The sequence below is a fragment of the Triturus cristatus genome, chromosome 1_2 (assembly GCF_964204655.1).
Source record: "Triturus cristatus chromosome 1_2, aTriCri1.1, whole genome shotgun sequence".
NCBI lineage: Eukaryota > Metazoa > Chordata > Amphibia > Caudata > Salamandridae > Triturus > Triturus cristatus.
The window spans coordinates 1,145,261,279-1,145,281,913 of record NC_140580.1 but is presented as its reverse complement, the minus strand read 5'-3'; the positions used below and the strand labels follow the sequence as shown (position 1 = coordinate 1,145,281,913).

General features: G+C 45.3%; 1 protein-coding gene across 2 annotated transcripts in view; it reads right to left on the bottom strand.

Annotated features, from left to right (window-relative positions):
- Positions 1 to 19,607, bottom strand: part of DDX31 (DEAD-box helicase 31) — a 267,577-nt gene extending 247,970 nt beyond the window's left edge. For both annotated transcript variants that reach the window (XM_085613914.1, XM_085613915.1), the window contains exons 1-2: positions 19,442 to 19,607; positions 2,446 to 2,687 (exon numbers count right to left, since the gene is read on the bottom strand). In XM_085613914.1, the coding sequence (XP_085470040.1) occupies positions 2,446 to 2,687; positions 19,442 to 19,459 (260 nt within the window). In that variant the 5' untranslated portion in view covers positions 19,460 to 19,607. The remainder of the gene's footprint in view (positions 1 to 2,445; positions 2,688 to 19,441) is intronic.
- Between the last annotated feature and the right edge of the window lie 1,028 nt (positions 19,608 to 20,635).

The following is a 20,635-nucleotide window of genomic DNA, read 5'->3' as shown; positions in this document are numbered from 1 at the left end:
ACACTTATCACATGAAGTGTGCTGTGAAGGAGTTATGAATAGTATCTGCAACAAAGACGTACCCTGCATCTGATATAATGTACAGTCAAGGCGCTGCAATATCTGCAATAACGCGCAGACTGGTGTAATGTGCAGTCAAGGCGCTGCTATATCTGCTATTACGCGCAGGCTGATGTCATGTGCAGCCAAGGCGCTGCTATTACGCGCAGGCTGATGTCATGTGCAGCCAAGGCGTTGCTATATCTGCTATTCGCGCAGGCTGGTGTTATGTGCAGCCAAGGCGTTGCTATATCTTATCTCATATTATGCGCAGGCTGATGTAATATGCAGTCAAGGCGTTGCTATATCTGCTATTACGCACAGGCTGATGTCATGTGCAGTCAAGGCGCTGCAATATCTGCAATTACGCGCAGACTGGTGTAATGTGCAGTCAAGGCGCTGCTATATCTGCTATTACGCGCAGGCTGATGTCATGTGCAGCCAAGGCGCTGCTATTACGCGCAGGCTGATGTCATGTGCAGCCAAGGCGTTGCTATATCTGCTATTCGCGCAGGCTGATGTTATGTGCAGCCAAGGCGTTGCTATATCTGCTGTTACACGCAAGCTGATGTCATGTGCAGCCAAGGCGTTGCTATATCTTGTATTACGCGCAGGCTGATGTCATGTGCAGCCAAGGCGTTGCTATATCTGCTATTCGCGCAGGCTGATGTTATGTGCAGCCAAGGCGTTGCTATATCTTATCTCATATTATGCGCAGGCTGATGTAATATGCAGTCAAGGCGTTGCTATATCTGCTATTACGCGCAGGCTGATGTCATGTGCAGCCAAGTCGCTGCTATATCTGCTATTACGCGCAGGCTGATGTCATGTGCAGCAAAGGCGTTGCTATATCTGCTGTTACACGCAGGCTGATGTCATGTGCAGCCAAGGCGTTGCTATATCTTGTATTACGCGCAGGCTGATGTCATGTGCAGCCAAGGCGTTGCTATATCTGCTATTCGCGCAGGCTGATGTAATGTGCAGCCAAGGCGTTGCTACATCTGCCATTACGCGCAGGCTGATGTCATGTGCAGCCAAGGCGTTGCTATATCTGCTATTACGCGCAGGCTGATGTCATGTGCAGCCAAGTCGCTGCTATATCTGCTATTACGCGCAGGCTGATGTCATGTGCAGCAAAGGCGTTGCTATATCTGCTGTTACACGCAGGCTGATGTCATGTGCAGCCAAGGCGTTGCTATATCTTGTATTACGCGCAGGCTGATGTCATGTGCAGCCAAGGCGTTGCTATATCTGCTATTCGCGCAGGCTGATGTAATGTGCAGCCAAGGCGTTGCTACATCTGCCATTACGCGCAGGCTGATGTCATGTGCAGCCAAGGCGTTGCTATATCTGCTATTACGCGCAGGCTGATGTCATGTGCAGCCAAGGCGTTGCTATATCTGCTATTACGCGCAGGCTGATGTCATGTGCAGCCAAGGCGTTGCTACATCTGCTATTACGCGCAGGCTGATGTCATGTGCAGCCAAGGCGTTGCTATATCTGCTATTACGCGCAGGCTGATGTCATGTGCAGCCAAGGCGTTGCTACATCTGCTATTACGCGCAGGATGATGTCATGTGCAGCCAAGGCGTTGCTATATCTTATCTCATATTATGCGCAGGCTGATGTAATATGCAGTCAAGGCGTTGCTATATCTGCTATTACGCGCAGGCTGATGTCATGTGCAGTAAAGGCATTGCTATATCTGCTATTACGCGCAGGCTGATGTCATGTGCAGCCAAGGCGTTGCTATATCTGCTATTACGCGCAGGCTGATGTCATGTGCAGCCAAGGCGTTGCTATATCTGCTATTACGCGCAGGCTGATGTCATGTGCAGCCAAGGCGTTGCTATATCTGCTATTACGCGCAGGCTGATGTCATGTGCAGCCAAGGCGTTGCTACATCTGCTATTACGCGCAGGATGATGTCATGTGCAGCCAAGGCGTTGCTATATCTGCTATTACGCGCAGGCTGATGTCATGTGCAGCCAAGGCGTTGCTATATCTGCTATTACGCGCAGGCTGATGTCATGTGCAGCCAAGGCGTTGCTATATCTGCTATTACGTGCAGGCTGATGTCATGTGCAGCCAAGGCGTTGCTATATCTGCTATTACGCGCAGGCTGATGTCATGTGCAACCAAGGCGTTGCTATATCTGCTATTACGCGCAGGCTGATGTGATGTGCAGCCAAGGCGTTGCTATATCTGCTATTACGCGCAGGCTGATGTCATGTGCAGCCAAGGCGTTGCTATATCTGCTATTACGCGCAGGCTGATGTCATGTGCAGCCAAGGCGTTGCTAGATCTGCTATTACGCGCAGGCTGATGTCATGTGCAGCCAAGGCGTTGCTAGATCTGCTATTACGCGCAGGCTGATGTCATGTGCAGCCAAGGCGTTACACTCACCTGTGTATTTCAGGAATCTCTGGGTTGTTCTTGAACAGTGAGGACGTCTTGATAAGGGGTCGCCCCTCACGGCTGGCATTGGAAGGTGGCTTTGCTGATGAATCAGTGTCTGCTCCTCGCTTCCAGGGTCCATACCTCTCCTTTGAGGTTTTTCTTTCCAGTGAAGACAGCGGTTGAATATTGAGCTTCAGCGGCGGTCCTTCCTTGGACTGCTGCAGTTTCCTTTTTGCCGCCTTATGTTCCTTTAAAGGAGGATTAAAAGGAGAATTCATCAGGCACTTTGGATTATCCAGGCAAAGATACAAGGAGGGCCTGGATTACTCGCAGCGCAAGGGCTCCTGCACAGCAGGGGGTCTATCATTTCCTCCCTATAATCATAAGCATTTTGTGCTAAATAACTGTATACTGTGGTTCCGCCTACAAGGTTAATAGTTGCATCAAGTACCAATAATACACACTTGAAATCTACTGCATTACACCTTCCCAAGCTATACACATCCCAGGAACACTTTTGCACATGGACTGTGACGAGACCTAAGCACTGTACACCAATGGTACTGAACGCATGTGTAATCCTGCTGACTGGCCGCACTTGCTCCGACTATGTGATGCTCAAGTTTTGCGTCGGAAAACTCAAACACATTTAATAAAAAATAAAAAAATAAAACACACACACACACACTTACTTTTCATGCTTTACGAGATCAAATGCTTCTACAGACTTAGAACCCCAGTGCTCAGTGATCGAGGCTGTACACACATGTAGACTGCGAAAATGGTCCTTTCAGGTGCACGCTCTCCCACCCACTACTTTATGTTGGCAGGCTCCTACAGACTCTTGCCCTGGGAAGCATCTATGCCTCTTCAAGCTGAACTGAAGTAGCCCACAGGAAGCGGAGCTCTTCCCAGCAGGCTGCATGTACTTCGGCATACGGGAGTCCCTGGCCTTCTAGCTTTTATACATTCTAGTTTTTTGTCACCGTTTGATACAAAGGCCATAGGAGCTTTGTCCATACAAAGCGTGGTTTCTGTCCTTTGTCTGTTCAGTGCCAATGTCAATCTAGTTACCACTCCTGAAGAGAGCTCCGATTTCACACGATTACCTATTGATTTGTGAATATGATCTGGCTCTTATACCAGTGTGTAGTTCTCTCATATTTCAACATGCAGATGCACAGGGAAAACAGATAAGCTGAGTTTGCACTGTGTGTCCCTTTGTATTCATAGTATATTACTGTTGAGATCCACATTGCAGAAATGGTTTGGGGGTACCCGGCTATCAGTTGCTACCCAGTGGGGTCCGCAGAAGTGAAAAGCTTATGAACCACTGATCTAGAAGACATTTTGAAACATCATTCCACTGTCAAGTGCACCTATCCTGGACAACTTAGTAGTATCATTACTGAATGGCAGCTACTATACAATACTATCCACTTATTTAGTGAACTCCATAAGTCGAACAGTCACCCTGCACTGAAGCAACACATCTTCCCATTATACTGTCTACAGAACACACGTCATTGTACTTGGAAGAAGGCAAAGCTGCGTTGGCCGCGTTGCCTGTGGATGTGGCGGAGGTCTCTCGCTGCTTTACTTTCCATTTGTCCATCATTTCCTGGAGGAGCAGCCCACAATGAGCTGCAATGCTCCCATCTCGATTGGGATCCGCACTCCAATCTAACCAAATAAACTCTTATGGCAAATAATATTGCATGCATCTTTGATAACCATGACTTCTATCAAACCGAGATTGTCGAACACTGCAAAACTCTTCTACTTTCTTTGTATCGGACTCAATGCTGATGAAATGCTTAAAAAAGGCACTATTTTAATATGATTACCTTCAACAGAGTAGTAAAGTAACCAATTACAGGGAGACAACGTGTGCATACAAAAAAATCAGTTTGTCATGTATTGTAATCGTATTGTAATTGCATTTGTATAGTGCTTACTAACCCTGACGAGGCGTCGAAGCGCTTTTTCGGCGAGTAGCACGCTACTCCGGGACCCATAGAGGATTAGTGTTGAATTAGTATGGTGAAATATGAAAGTAATTTGAGTGGTGGATATTAGTCAGTTATTTGGAGTGAGAAGGATAGCGGAGGGACAAAAGGGAAGAAAAGTTTGCATTCATGTAGCACCTGTTACCCCTGATGGGTTTTGAAGCGCTTTTCTGGCGAGTAGGACGCTACTCTGAAACCCATAAAGGATTAGTGTTGAAAAAATTAGTATAGTGAAGTATAAAGTAATTTGAGTGGTGGATATGTTATTCAGATATCTGGATAGAGAAGGGTAGATTGCGGGATAGAAGAGGGAAAGAGGTTTGTATTTATACAGCGCTTGCTACCCCTTGATGGGGTTTTGAGGTGCTTCATTGGAGAGTAGCATGCTACTCTGGAACCCATAAAGGATTAGTGATGAATTAGTATAGTGGAATATGGAAATTGAGAAGTGAACATGTTAATCTGTTACTTTGACTGAAAAGGATAGTGGAGGGACAGAAGAGTGAGATTTCGTAGCAGTAGGAGGAGGCTTTTGGATATGTAAAAGGGGTTTTTGAGGGGACGAGTCAGAGGGAAGAGTTTATAAAGGTTTGTTTTGGGGGATCGGTATAGTAAAAAGAGGTGTCAGATGATGCAAGGAGGGGTAGAGTAGGAGAGAGTCTAGAAAGGGTTATTTTGGGGATCATAGAAGTGGTATGGGGTTTGGGATAAATGAGACAGTGGATGTAGAGGATATATTCATATATGTATAGGGTGAGAGATAGGGTAGTGCTTTGCAAATAGTAGTACAAACAAGTTTGACATGAGTCAGATGGTTGGGCCAGAGGATATATTGAGTAAAGTATAGGCTGAGAAATAGGGTAGTGCATTTGAAATGCTAAATTAGAAGAAAGGGATAAATATATAGATCCATAGGTACATTGAAAGTATATAGATGCGTAGAGGAGGTAAGTGTATATAGATTAAAGATATTGATAGAGGTACAGGATGAGAAATAGGGTAGTGCATTGGATATGCTTTTTCAGGACAAAGGTAACAGACACACAGATCCAAGTACATGGAAGGTACATAGATGCACAATGGAAGTAAGTACATGTACAGGCCTCGACAAATCCACTCGTCCGCTCGCATTCGCGAGGGTGAATTGATGAGGACGAGCTATTTTTAGGTCCTACTCGCCCTTTCTGGCGAGTAGGAAGACAAACTAACTTTTGTCCTCTGTCTTTGAAAACGGAGCAAAAGTGACAAGATAACAAGATTTAAAGGCATTTTTATTGCTCACAAAGGGAATGAGTAATAAAGATGCCTTTAAATCTTGTTATCATGTCACTTTTGCTCCGTTTTCAGAGACGGAGGTCAAGTAGGTTGCAGTGAGGTCGAGGGGATTTTCCAAGGGACTAGACCTGCAGGACTAGTAGAATTTCTCGGATTTTTCGAGCCCTGAATGTAGACCAAATGTTTTTTTTAAACTTTTTTTTATTTATGTATTTATTTACAACAACATAATTATTCTATATGTTTATACAAAGTAATACACAAAGACAGGTACATATTTATAGTGAAAATAAATGTTTATATACAGAGGAATGTAAATTTCTGTTTGTTTATGGTGCTTATGTGGGGAAGAGCCAATTTTTAAGTAGTTTTCTGAAGATAAGGTGGTTGTCGGTGGATCTTATGTTGGGGGGTAAAGAGTTCCAAAGTTCCATATATGGTAAAATATAAAAAGGAAGGAACCCACAGTAATATTCTACGGTAATTAAAAACTACGACTAAGTACATGGTGAAGGAACATGCTAAATGAAAACACGAAAATGCCGCCCATCTGATAGAGAACTCTATGGCAATATATAAAGCTTGAACTAAATATAGTGAGCCATGACAAAGGACAAGGAATGAGGGTGAAAGGGTAAGCATCCATTCCTAACTCTTGCTACCAACTGGGCAGTCAAGATAGAGATTCCCTGCAGGAGTACGATAGAAGGCATTGGCTCCCAGGTAGGATAATGTTCATACTGTAGGCAAAGATGTGGTTTTAGGGACCATGCACTAACGTGCATTTTGTCTTTAGGATTCTAAGCAGATAAAGGTCAAGGATTAGAATACAGGGCCCAAGGGAGATAGAATTCACCCCCGATATCAAGGTTTACTCACAGAGGCAAACAAAAGAGGGCCCACTCCCATTCTAGTATTCAACCAACTACCTTGCATCCACTAACTGAGAGACACTCAATGAAAACAAAAAAGCAGAAGAAAAGCATTCCACAGAAGATCTCTCGAGACCGGTAATTCTTCAACATGATCTGGCTATCACTACAGTACCAAATAAATAAAGATCGTAGCACATGAGTCACTGCACAAAGGAAAAGAGGTGATTAACAGACAACATGGACCACACTTGGGATTACAGGAGGAGTAAATGGAAGTTTTATATAATCTGTAAAAGTTAAGATTTATGCTGCATCTTCTCGCTGACAGCTCAGACTTCCATCAACTATCTTTGAAACAGAACAGTTGAGCCCTTTCCAAAACTGCAATTCACTCTCTTGATGGTCTACACTGAATTCCATCTGGGGTCACCATTCACTTACATTAAATTACCCTAAACTTTTCCATTACATTTTTGTACAGTTGGTACTTAGAACACATCAACGCTCCTTAAGTTGTTTCAAGTCACTAACAAGTAATTATTACAAGAAGCAAAAAGATTGAACTTCATGCCAGAACCATTCAATGACATGACAATCATTATATACAAGAACCATACAATTATTTTCATTGATACCCATAGCATATTTGTTAACTGTCAAGAGTGTATCATAATCAAATGCATGACTTCCACCTCAAGAATATGTTGTAGGTTTTGACAAAGAGATTTTGTGACACATAATGAAAATACTTTTGATTATAATTTGATTAATTGTCTTGGTCATTAAAGTTTTTGATTAGCAACATCATTGAGAATAGACGAGGTAAATTTCAAGCTTTTTTTTTTTATATATGTAGCATTGCAACCTCCCGTGACTTAAGGGCCCACCCCCTCCCTGGAAGAAATGTTGCTCCTTGGGCAGTCACCACCACTGCTTGGGCCAGCAAATGGAGAGATCCTTTAGACAGTCTTTGCAAAACATGGGCACCCCAAGGGCACACAAGGAAAATTCAAATTAACCTTAGAACTAAGTGCAATTTACAAGTTATGAGCTTGAAGCCAAAAGAAGACAAAGATGTCAAATTGAAAGGGGGCAACAACAAAAAAGGTTGTGTTCCAATTTTAGATTGAAAGAGATTGGTCTCTGATAGGTAGAAAAACAAGCATTTACAATGCAATGGTCTCGGCATTGTTAAAGTTAGAGCTATTGGCATTGCTCATGACATTATTTTTGTTTATGTTTTTGTTTTTAAAACATTTAAAGAAACTGCATTATTTACAATGTCAATAGCTTAATCACTCTCAAATGCGAGACCTATTGCATTTGCACCCACACACAGAGCCACACACACACAAAGCCACCCACACAGAGCAACCCACACACAAATAGAGCCACCCACAGAGCCACCTACACACACACACACACACACAGTTACCCACACACACACAGTTACCCACACACACACAGTTACCCACACACACACAGCCACACACACACACACACAGCCACACACACACACACACAGCCACACACACACAGACCTAAAAAGGAGGGGTGACTTCAAGGGCCAAGTCAGATGTGAGGAGCGGAGCAAAGTCAGGCTGGAGCGGGGCATGTAGGGCCAAAGAATAGGGAAGGGCTGGAAGCCAAGGCGAGAACTTGGGACAAGAGACGAGGGTAGGTTGGCGAAGGACAGAAAGGCAGGGAGATATTAGGAGAAAGGGAGAAGAGCGGAAATCAGCCTATGATTGGCGCATGGCCCAAAGGCAGCAGTCCAGGGCTCAAAGAGAGGAAAGCGTGCGGATGTAATACGAAGAGAAGAGGCGCGGGCGAAAAAGGGGAGAGGGCAGCATTGCGTTAATGTTTACCGTGGCATTTTAACACCCCCCACTACAATGGCTACAACCCCATCGCAAAATAAAGTATGTTTTGGCAATTGTGAATGGTTGCTGGAATGACTGCTCTCCCTGTTTGCCCGAGGTCAGAACGATGTTTGTTTTCAGTAAGTCGGGGCTTCTTAAGTGACAACAACATTGGGCCGTCTGGGCTTCAAACCGAAAATTGGGGGAGGGGGGGCAGTAGTGTGTTTAGAAAAATGTCTATTCAAAACCAAAAACACGCCCCCAGGCAGCAGCAGGGAGCTAAGCAAGCATCTATGGAAAGAAAACACAGAGCGCAGCCTCAGCAGTTACGGGCAGACCCGGCACTTGCGTCCAATAACACTTGTTACCAGGGCGCCTGGACGTGAAATGGAAACAGTGGAAGGTAACCTGGAAAGGGAGATGTTGTTTTTCAACAGCGTCAGCTCCCATATGTAACCAAACAACGCCCTTCTGCGCGCAACACTTCCAGATACGAAAGGACGTTTTGAGACTATAGATTTTGCCTGGAGAGTCCTGTATTTCACGTCTCGGCGAGAGAGCTGCTGCACAAAACCTACATTAGTGTCTGAAAGAGGCCACACAACCTAGAAAAAACTGTTAAATGTGCCTCAATTCCCACCACAGCAGAGTACCTTTTGTGCTTGACGCGAGGATGTGAACAAACCACACTAGCGTGTGTCAAACACTGCCCGGGAAAATTCACCAAAACAGTTGAAATGAGCGAGTTCACCGCATTGCTCGCATAACGCGGTTCAGGCAGCCAGCAAAGCTTGCTTGTTCGGTTGTTTATTTTGGAAACAAATAAATTAAAGGAGCGTTTTGGGAGATTTTACGCCGTGGATCAATTAAAGGAGGTGTGGCATTTAAATCGGATTTTAATCACACTGAGCGGCTGGCGCTCGGGAGCTCGTGCGAGCCGTATGTGCGCGTGTGAACGTCAGAGTGAGTGTGGGTACGCGAGCGAGCGCGCGCTAAAAGGCCGGCTTCGCACAGCCATGGCTCTGCCTCCCCCAGACGTCACCGCTTCCCCAGCAGCTCCGTGAGAGAGGGTTGGGTGAGTGACAGACCAGCCTACTTTTTAATAGCTTTGTCATGTGCCTGGGAACAGTAGTAAGACAGGTGCCTTCCGCTCGGCCTCAGTGAGGGGCTGCTTTCCTGCATGAGTGTATGCCGGGCACCTGGTGGATCCGTGCACTGGAGTTTGAACGCCGTGCAGCCATCATTCGGGGACTGGATGGCGTGGGACATGTGCAACCAGGACTCTGTATGGATTGACTTAGAGGTGAGCAGTGCAGTCCGTGCAACACGCAATCATTCATTTTGAGCCCAAATGCACGTTTTATCTGTCGTGGTGTTATTCTGCATAAAAGGGAAGCTGCACCAGTGACTTGGCCGGCGAGGAAGCACACGCCTGGTCTTATCTGCGCTCCTCCAAGTGGCTAACAATGACTAAGGCAAACATCATCAAGCGCCGAGCACTAAACAAAAGTGAACATGAAGCTCTGGAGCTTGGCGGCCTGTCCCGGAATCTCGCAGCAAAGTCAGGCATCCACCGCTGTGGACCTTAGCAGGAAGGAGCCTCATTAGATTATGTTTTGAGTTAGGGTGATGTTCATGACGCCATGAACACCACCGCCTTTCTCCGAGGTCAAGCAGAAATTCCTCGGAGAAACGCAGCGGCATTTTAGGATTCTGGGCGTGTTTTTCTTTCTCTCCTCTTGCCATTGGCTGGAATGTTTACATTCCAGAGGAGAGAAAGAAAGTAAAAAACACGCCCCCGAATCCGAAAAAGACGGGGCTTAAATGGACAGACGCCCCTCTCCTCCAATGGCTGGCCTCCGTTTAGGAAGCCAGCCAATGGAGAAGAGGGGTGGGTTCAAGCCCATACCTAAAAACGTTAAATCTCGCGAGCGAGACTGCGCAAGCGCAGCCTTCGCTAGCCGAGACCTAAAAATAGTATAGGAGGCCATGCTTGCTCTACGAAATCCATGGTGATTGCACTTCAAAGGACAGCAGCATAAAATGTCTGAACTGGAAAATGTATTTCAGTTCAGTTTTGTGCTTACAACAAGCAGAGCAACCTTCAAATTTCAGGAGAATTTATTTCAAATGTTAATCTTAAATTTTATTAATTTCTAAGTAGCACTCAGAGTCCATTAACAGTTACACTTACTTACAAAAAGCTCTTTTGAGAGTGTGCCAACACAAATTTCACAACTTCATAAATTACAACTCAAAAAATAAATCTTAGTGTTTTTCCACCTAGTTTTTAGGAGTGATTAAAACTGGTTTGAAGTTTTGCAATACAATATGAGGGGTCGGAGACTTAATATTAGAGAAGTGTACTATGCCAACTACCGTGAAACCAAGCCAATTTACATTTGAGAAATAATAAATGAATCATTCTAAAACTCGAAGGTGCTTCGTTTGTCATGCTATTAAAATTAAGGCACCACCAGTATCGGCGCAGTGCGAAAGGAGCTCATGTGTGCAGATATTCTTATTTAAATGCCTTTGTAATTTTGCTAACCAGTGCAGTGCATGGTTGTGCAATCTCCAAACATATTTATTGAATCTGTACTCAAAAATCTGAACCGGTTCGGTGGCTAGTATGCAATCTCTAAATCATTTTATAACATCTAAACTCAAACATCTGAACTGGTACGATACACGGTCATGCATTCTACAAAATGACTGCATAACATCTGTAATCAAAAATATTAGCAAAACAGTAATGCATTGCAGCTTGGCTCTGTAATACATAACGATTTTAAACCAAATAAAGTACATAAATCCTTGCACTGTCGCACCGAAGCCTCTCTCTCGGAGGTACTCCAAACCTAACAAGCATTGGCATAGCCAATAGGTCTAGCTTTTGGGACCTTTTAAGTATTTAGTTATGCAGCACTATATACTTAGTGCAACAACATCAACTGTTGCATGGCTAAACATTTATAAGGTCCCACAGGCGAGACCTATTGGCTATGCCAATGCTTGCTTTATTATAGTGCTGGCTCCAATAGCTCTTCCGCAGTAGTACAAATAATAACGTGACTGAAGCACCACATGTAACCGTATTCGAGACCCCTTAAGCAAATAGCACAACACGAGCATTCAAATGATTATGCTCAACCAAACCGCATTAATGTCAGCATAGACATAGCCAGAGTTTGAGGGAAAATATATACAAGCATGAGTTGCGATGGTCCCTCTCTTCAGTGTCAGACTTTCTCAGCCTGCCTCCAAGGAAGCAGCGGCTTGGACAAGCAGTAAGTGTACAGCAAAGGTGACCTAAATATTTCAGGTAAGCATGTAGACCATCATACCCATTGCATATGCACCATTCCATCAAATACTGCCTCTGGGGCTAAGAGGGGCGGGTGCATACACAGCAGGTTTACGCTAAAAGAAGTCTTAGCCGGTATTCAACAGTCACTGCTACTTCAACACCACAGATCTAAGACTAGGCAACCATACTTAAACAGTAGGCTACTACATTTTAGCAAACCAAACAGATTTTACAAACCAAGACTATGGCTTTTCAGGCCTTTGCTGCCTCACCTTTGAGATCCAATCACAAATTGTGTTCCACGAACCTATGCTCATCTGCAGCTGTTGCAGAATGGCCAAGTACGTAGCTCAGCTGAGTTGATCGCGATAGAAGACTTTGGGCCAGTTAAATTGGACTCATTCAGCTTGAGAGCCCACCTCTGGCATAAATTGGACTCTCTGGGGCAGGGACGCTATGTATTTGGGCCTTGCTGAACTCTCAAGCAATAATCACCTCACTCAATAAGCAACTATCTTGCAGGCCTGCCATGCACCGTCAGTCACTGGGTCTATATGACACCAAAATAAAGCACAGCTAATGAGCCCAGCCAGCGCCTTAGGAAGGCTGCTGCTCAGGCAGTCAGACACCTGGTGTGAGTCCACGCTGCAATGAAGTCTTTATAAATGTTTGAGACGGCCTGCTTTCTTTCACACCAGTCCCTGAATATGGCATGTGGATAAACTACTTCAGGGCCACAAGGAGTCAAGCGAAGAAATGTTTAGACAAAAGACAAGATGCTGGGTAGCAAAATACCGAATGAGGAGAGAATCTGGGTGAAAGGAGAAGAGGAAAGACCTAGCTGCAGTGGAAAGGCAGAGAGAACCCATGATGGACCAAGGGGGCCTGGGGAAGTCCCGATCAGAGGTGAAGCAATTTGAAGCTTTCCTTAACAAGCATTGGCATAGCCAATAGGTCTCGCCTTTGGGACCTTATAAGTGTTTAGCCATGCAACAGTTGCATAACTAAATACTTATAAGATCCCAAAAGTGAGACCTATTGGCTATGCCAAGCGGCCATGCGATCGCGATCAAACATCAAAGCGGCCCTGAAAGTGAAAGTAATCGCGATCAAGCGCGGCGCGCGCGCCCGCGCACATGCACTGTAGCTCTAGGCTGGCCTGGTAGCACTTTTTGGAGCCCTCTCAAAAAGTCTCGCCAGACCAGCGCATGCGCTGGGTCAGGCGAGACCTAAAAAGGACAGTGCTGAACTGCAGATTAGTATAGGTGCATAAATGTTGATGCACCAAAAGGCCAGGGATAGCAGACGTGACCATGAATGGCCTTTACCTCAAGTTCATCACATAAAATTAAATTTTATGCACTTGGACCTTGTAGCTCTCCAGAAAATTGTCACATGACCTTTGACCCTGAAGACAAATTGACAATTAACTCATAAAAAGTGAATTTGTATAACAGTTAATGACAGAAAATAGGTCTATTTTTAGATACCATCTGTAGTTTAACTCGGGTGCTACCACCATATGTCAGGGGACCATTAAATGTTATACTTTGTTAAAAAAAAATGAGTTCACAGACGTGGATGTACTTTAACACAAGAACAATGACTGGAAATATTCTTATCACAAATATCCATGATTGCAGTTGTATGGGCCTCATGGAAGTTGTAATGATAAACAGGGAGATGAACAGAAAAACTAACATGCAGTAATGCCTCCCTGCAATCTACATAGATCACGACGGCAACGAACTAGGATAGTGGCTTACAAACGTTTGTCATCGTTAATATTGTTAGATGACTTCCGAAGGTCAATCAATTGTTTGAGGCACAAGGAAGATTTTGCTCAAACATGTCAGGATTCACAATACCAAAACATCACCAAGTTGTTAAACAACGCGCAAGCTTTTCGCTTTGAAAAATACAGAAAGACAATATAAATACTTTATGTATATGTTAAAAACCAGTGTATTGTATTATCTTTCTATTAAATACTGAAAACACGTCATTTATTTTTTGAAAACGTAGTTTATTGGTTTTTTGTACAAACATATACAAATCCTTACTTGATATTTATCAACATACTCACTAAGGATCAATCAAAAGCCCCCCACCAGTTATACAGTACATGGTATGAGGATATGTAAGCCCTTCACGAGCTGTGCATCAGATAAAACGGAAACCTTCGTAACTTAGGCCCTACACTTAAATACTATGAAAACTAAGTTCCCTCCCCCTCCCTCATTCCCCACCAACGACGCAGGTAGCCGTCTCTGTCATCTTTTACCATACATTCCTAGGAGTAGCTATGTGTTGAGTTATGCGATGTACCCGTCTTGTTCCAGGGCTATCCCCCCATCCGTGACCTGCCCCTCTTCATCGTCGTATGACTCATAGTCTCGCAATGCCTGTACTAGCGCCTCCCATGCAGCCGCCGCCTCTAGCGCCTTATCGTCGTTTCGCCTGCGCGCCAACTGAAAACGCAGCGCGCATTCACTGGTGGCCCATTTGAGAAATTCGCCCTTCCATCTTTTACTGGTGGGACCCACTGTTGCTTTCCAACGTTTCGTAATTTCTCGTTTTGCTAATAGAAGTCCCATATCTATGAACTTACTCGTAATCTTATTCTTGGACGTGTGGGGGAACCAGTGTAGTATACTAATGGCCATATCGAACTCCAGTCGCCTCTCTGTCACCTCATTCAGGGTATCCCCCACCTCCTTCCAGTAAAGTCCCATCGCTGGGCAAGGCCACAGCATATGTTCCAATTCCACCCCCGCTCTCGTACATCTGGGACATGCTGCCTCTTTTACCTTAAAATATTTCTGGATTTTCCCAGGTGTCAAATATGCTCTGTGGAGGATATAGAAGTGCACCAGTTGAAACCTTGCGTTCCTCATGCTCTTCCAGGCTCGTCGCACTATCTGCGCCCAAGCTGTCTCAGGGATATCTTTACCTAGATCAGTTTCCCACTTTCCCTTCAATACAGCCAGGGGCGGCAGGTTTTCATGAAGCATTCTAGAATATAGGCACGTGACCGCCTTGAAGGTCCCTGCCGCCATCATGGTGTACTGGCAGGCCATCGACGTCTTAGGCTCCAGCAGCCCCTCCCTCCAGTGCGCCTGAATCGCTCTAGTAAGCACTGCGTGTAGCAAGAAACCTCCCCTTGGGAGATCAAATCTCTCTTGGAGAGTTTGGTAGGGTAGCAGAGCCCCGTCTTCATATAGATCGCCTACCACTTGCAGTCCTGCTTCTTCCAAGAGATGTAATTGCGACCAATCTCCGCCGTACGGTAATGCCGTCAGCATCCCAAGCGGTATCTCGGGCGCATACGGATGTAGCACTCCCGCCCTGCGTTGGGAACGATTCCAACAGAGTCTGATCGTTGTCTCCTCTGTGAGAAGGTCCCTGGGGTCTAGTTTCTGCTGCAAAGCAATATATGAAAGGACGTGGCGCGGCGTTCCCCCTCTCCTCCTGTGTTCCGGTCCTCGGAATACCCTCGCTACTTGTTGTGTGAAGATCTGCAATTGAGCTGCTAAATAGTATAGTTCAAAGTGTGGGACCGCTAGTCCTCCTTCGGCCTTGGGTCGCATAAGCGTCGCCTGCGCAACTCTACGCCTGCCCGCACCCCAGAGAAAAGATACCACCATCGATTTCAGTAATCTGAAAGTGGAGCTGGGTATCCACACCGGCAGCGTCCTAAAATAGTATAACAAACGAGGGAGTGCCACCATTTTCAAGAGGGATATGCGGCCTGTCACCGACAACGGAAGGGTGGCCCAAAAGGCCTTACTACCTCTCAGCGCTCTCACACTGTGGCCCACATTCCCCTCCAGCGTATCTGCCGTCGTGTGATAGATGTGTACACCTAGGTATTTCAGGCAGGTGGGTTCCCAGCGCACTGCTCGATTCATGTCCGGTCTAGTCTCTCCTTGTCTTACCGGGAACAGGCATGTCTTGGACCAATTAACTCTCATGCCCGAGTCGTCCCCAAAGTCCGAGAGTAAGCTCTCCGCGCCTGCCATTGCCCTATAGGCGTCTTCAAGGAATAGTAGTAAGTCGTCTGCGTAAAGCGATATATGCTGTTGTCCGTCTCTGCTATCCAGGCCCCCGTAGTGTTGACCTGTCCGAATCTTAACCACGAGGGGCTTCACCGCCAAGGCGAACAGTAACGGGGATAGCGGGCATCCCTGCCTCGTCCTACCGGGTATTTCGGTGATATCAACGATCCCATTCTCACTCTGGCCACTGCCGAAGTATATAGTACTCTGAAAACACGTCATTTATGACTTGTGATTTGAACTAAACTGCAGCTTTTTATTGAGAATTGGCAGTGGAGCTGGTTACACGCTTGCAACATTTTTTTTTTTTTTTAAAGTGTTTAAAAGTCCCTGCTGAATGCATTTCAGCAAACTGAAAGCCTATTGTTCTGTTTCCCATAGGCAGTTGGTCCTCATTAGCTCTGGTTTATAACCTGTGTTCTTGGCTTGGCTCTTGTGACCCGAGGCCCAGGGTCGCAAGGGATAACTGCCCCCCCCCCCCCCCACGGCGCCACCTACATGATGTCAATGAATGGCCTACTATACTTTGTAGGTTTATTTTTTAGTTCATTTTGATACTTGGAGCAGTAAAGCCCCACAAGTCACATAATGCAACTACGATTGGTTAAAAAATCTAGTTCACTGAAATTAGGATATTATGCGCTATGGAAACGAAACTGGATGAACTTATGTTGGACTCGGCCATGAAGGGTAGATGGCTCCAGGAGTGCACTCGCAAGGGGACCTTCCGAGAGCCCCTCCTGAGGCTCGGCAAGACCTGGGAGCCTCAGGGTGGCAGGCTCTGCTGCGGCTCACTGGAGTTGGAAATACTATGGGAATTAAGATGGAGGGCCCAATCAAACCCCACCAATGGAGGACAAGTCTCAGTAAAGCAAGCGGGTCTGCCACAAGCCATTACTGTGGAGAGAGCATTGCTGCACACAGACCTCGCGGCCTCGATTCCACTGCCGTGCATGATGTATTTTACTACACTTCAGCTATAGCTGGTTTCATTTTAAGTAGTCTCAACAGCTGAAAAGAGGGAGAATAGTTTACGTTAGGAATGAGGTTTACATTTAACCATGTGAGCGGGGCCTAGCGCCTCTGCTTCCCTCTACAGTAAGTCATAAAGCTGACTTCACCAAACACCAGGAATCGTTTTAAAAGCTGCATATATGGACTGAATACAGGATGGGGAATGGTCCAGGAGGGCCGGTCTCCTATGACGTACTTCAGTACAAGTACAAATAAAATCACCTTGAGCCACCATGCAGCATGGAGTGATGTTTGAGTGAGTTGTATAGAACGTTGGAACGGCAAGCTCCTCGGGTAGCGGACATTCCCTCTCGTTTCAGCGAAGGTTGGAATCTCGGACAACATTTTTCCTTAAAGACCGTGAGAAATGGTTGAGGCAGTAAGATACCCATTCTTGTGACCTGGCGGTACTTAGAAAATATTCAGAAGACAAAACTTCCTACACTAGTCTATTTAAACTCAAAAAGACAACAATATATTGACAATTAAAATCATAGGTTGTAGAGTTTGAACATAGGACCAACGTCTTTTTGAGTTTTCAGGTTCATTGTCTTTAATGGTTTGTAATATATGTTGCATATATGTTTCTCATTTATGTTATGGTTATACAGTGTTTATGATAAGTTACAATTGTGTTTCAATATTTCGATGCCAACTGTATTTCATGCATCATCATACAGTCTGAAAAATATATATGTGTATGCTTTTTGAAAGAAAAATGACAAAAAATGAAAAAATGAGCCAATAAATGAAATAACTTAGTTTTATACACCGTTGACTGTGGGTTCTACTTTATCTTATGGACATATTGCCTTTCACTTAAATAGACTAGTGTAGGAAGTTTTGTCTTCTGAATAGTTGCTTTCCCTGATTCCTTCCTCACTCATTGATATATTTAGGGTCCCTCTGCTGTAGTCTATTGGTACTTAGAAAATATACACTAACACCATTTGTTGCGAGTTTGTGGCTGACTTGCCAATGCCAGTTGTCATTCTCGGGTCAAAGGTTAGGTTATTCCCCATCAATATGCGAAATCTCATTTTTTAAACTTGAAATACTCGCACTTCTTTATAACCACAAGTATGCCAAATCGATTCCCGAATGCACCAAAAGCAAACGTAGCGCAAAACACCTGCAATGTAGGGTTTATTTTTAATGAGTCCCCACTGCAGGCTCCGAGTGTGCCGCCTGGAAGGGCTTGCCAACAGAGCTGAGTGTAAGGGGACAGCAGCACTGGGCAATGTTACTTCATATTTATTTTTCTTTGAATATCAATGACTTGTGCTTATCCTCTCGATTTAGTGTACAGCTTAATGACACGAACACACGTGACAGTTATTGACACTGCTTTCCAGGCACGAGGGGTCAGACCGACCCAATGAGGCTTTTATCCCCGCAGATGCTGGGGCGACCATTTAATCAAACCTGGCTAGAAACACCCGGAAGCAGAAAGATGACTGGAGGCAGACAAGGACAAGTAGAGATACAGCTACAAACAGGCATTGATATACAATTTGAGGGCAGACAGACCAACCGAGACCGCAAATGACAAAACAAGCACGCGTGCCTTGTGCGCGCGGGGGGGGGCAGAGAGGAGGGCGCCTGCGCGGTTCACTTGCGGGAGCGAGCAGCAAGGCGCGATAATTGCTAACGCATGGCGCCAGCTGCTCGCTCCCGCAAGGGAATCACCAAACGTGCATGCGTTGCCATTGAAAGCAATGCAACGAGTGCACGTTTTTGGCCTCAAAACCGACTCGATGGCTAAAGGTCTTTTTCCTATGCAGCGCATGTGCGCTACGTAGGCGAGACCTAAAAACTGTCCATAGTTTACGATGACTTCCCTCAACTACCTCTCATTAGTTCGACCATACAGAAACAGCTGCCGGATGATCATTATGTCCTTGGAGCCCGCCGCCGCAGCGCTTATGATCTCGAGAACATTTCATGATACCATTTCGATGAAGGGGTCGAGCCTTTACCTTCATGTATAAAGAGCAGTCCATTTACCAGAAGCCACAACGCCACCCTCGAATGTAACACATGTTGAATAAGGATGCCTTTGCGAAATAAGTGGCAAAAAACATTAGAAGTAAAAACCACAAAGACACAAACCCCCTTCCGTGTGCAAGTCGTTTTGGATGGACGAGTTATCATCAGACTTACTTCATGCTTATAAAGACCTGTTTACAATATCAGAATACACTGGGTATTTAGGGTTAGAATTGCTGGGTTGCAGTAAATGGGCAGAGGTCTTATATTTAGGCTTGGAAGAACTGAAGGCAATGGAAAGTGAAGAATAACCAGAGTTACTACTGCAAGACGTGCAAGCAACAGGCACTGACTAGGAGAACCAACATGCTCAGAGTGCAAACAGGAAGACCTGTGATCTGACACAACTGGGCATAACATCAGAATTATTTTGGTTCAGCTACGAACAAGGAAACATCCGATAAAAATGCAGGTCTGAGAAGCCATGACCGACTAAATTGCCATGATTATTTGAAAACATGTAATGGTCTCTAGGATCAATCACCACTTTGCAGATAAGGAAGCATGTTCTGAGAGCCCTTTGCACAAAAACTATAACAAACAAACATACCGAAAAGCCCAACGCCATGGCTCCCGTACTGCTATCACCCTGGAAGCTTCAATCCTCCAAGCAACGATTCTGAAAGTCACTACTACCAGACTGCACCCTAAAACTACAGGCAACTATGAAAACCACATGTATCCCATTGAACTGTAAACTTTAGCACTTCCGGGTCGCACAACAACCAATCCCGAGGCAGAACATATTATAGTAGTCTTCTGGCAGTAGCGATACTACGTGAGATAATCTAGGATTGGTTCAACCCAGCCAATCCTAGTGCGCCATACAGAATTACGACCTGCTGATTGGTTGTGATCTGCTGATTGGCCCAAAGTGCCTTTACCCATCCGCTTGCTCTTTAATCGGCGCCGCGCTGTGGGATGGTGCGGGCTCATCAGGAGTTGATGTTGTCAACAAGTCAAGTTTTTTGCCCGAATCATAGGATGTTGAGCCAACGCCTAGATTCGAACCTTGTTCTTCAGCTCCACAGTCGGGAGCTCTTCTTCATAGGTTTCAACATGTTGATCAGGTCAAAGCTGCAGCTCGCGGCTGTCTCTGCGTCATCCTTTCCAGCCTTCTTTAATGGTATAGAAATGCCTTGGCCACCAACAGCGGACGCCGGGCTCTGTCAGTCTGTTAATGCCAGATATCGTTGAAGGCATTATAGCTTTTGTTTCTGGAGCTCAGGTGGGGCATAAGAGCTCTACGTGGCACCGCGGCCCTGTTGGATACATGGTGATCTGTTGGTGGTGGAGGTACATGACCCTGGATAGTTTTTTTTTTTTAGTTTTATTAAATAAAGTATGTTCTACTCTCTGGACATTTCATTTTTATGATGCAGAGTAAGTACCTTCCACAAAGGCACAAGCTTCTCCAGTGACAGTCTTTGTTAGTTGGAGGAGACTCATGCCTGCTGATGGCCAATTGTCTTAAGCCAAGTCACAATCTGTTTTCACCCCACGGTCCACCATTAATTCTCTTTCTGTTCAGGACTGCTGCTCGACACTTGGCTGGGTTAAGCTTTCTACCTACAAACTTGGACACTGTTCTGGAAGTCAAATTCCTCCAGCGGTGCAAGGCAGAAGGTGGTTAACATCATCAGATGCTCGCCAGGACTTCTGAAATGGATTTGCTGCTACAGAGAAGAAAGTAGTGGGAGCTATGGCAAAGTCAGACTTATCGGTGATACACCCTCAGTGGATC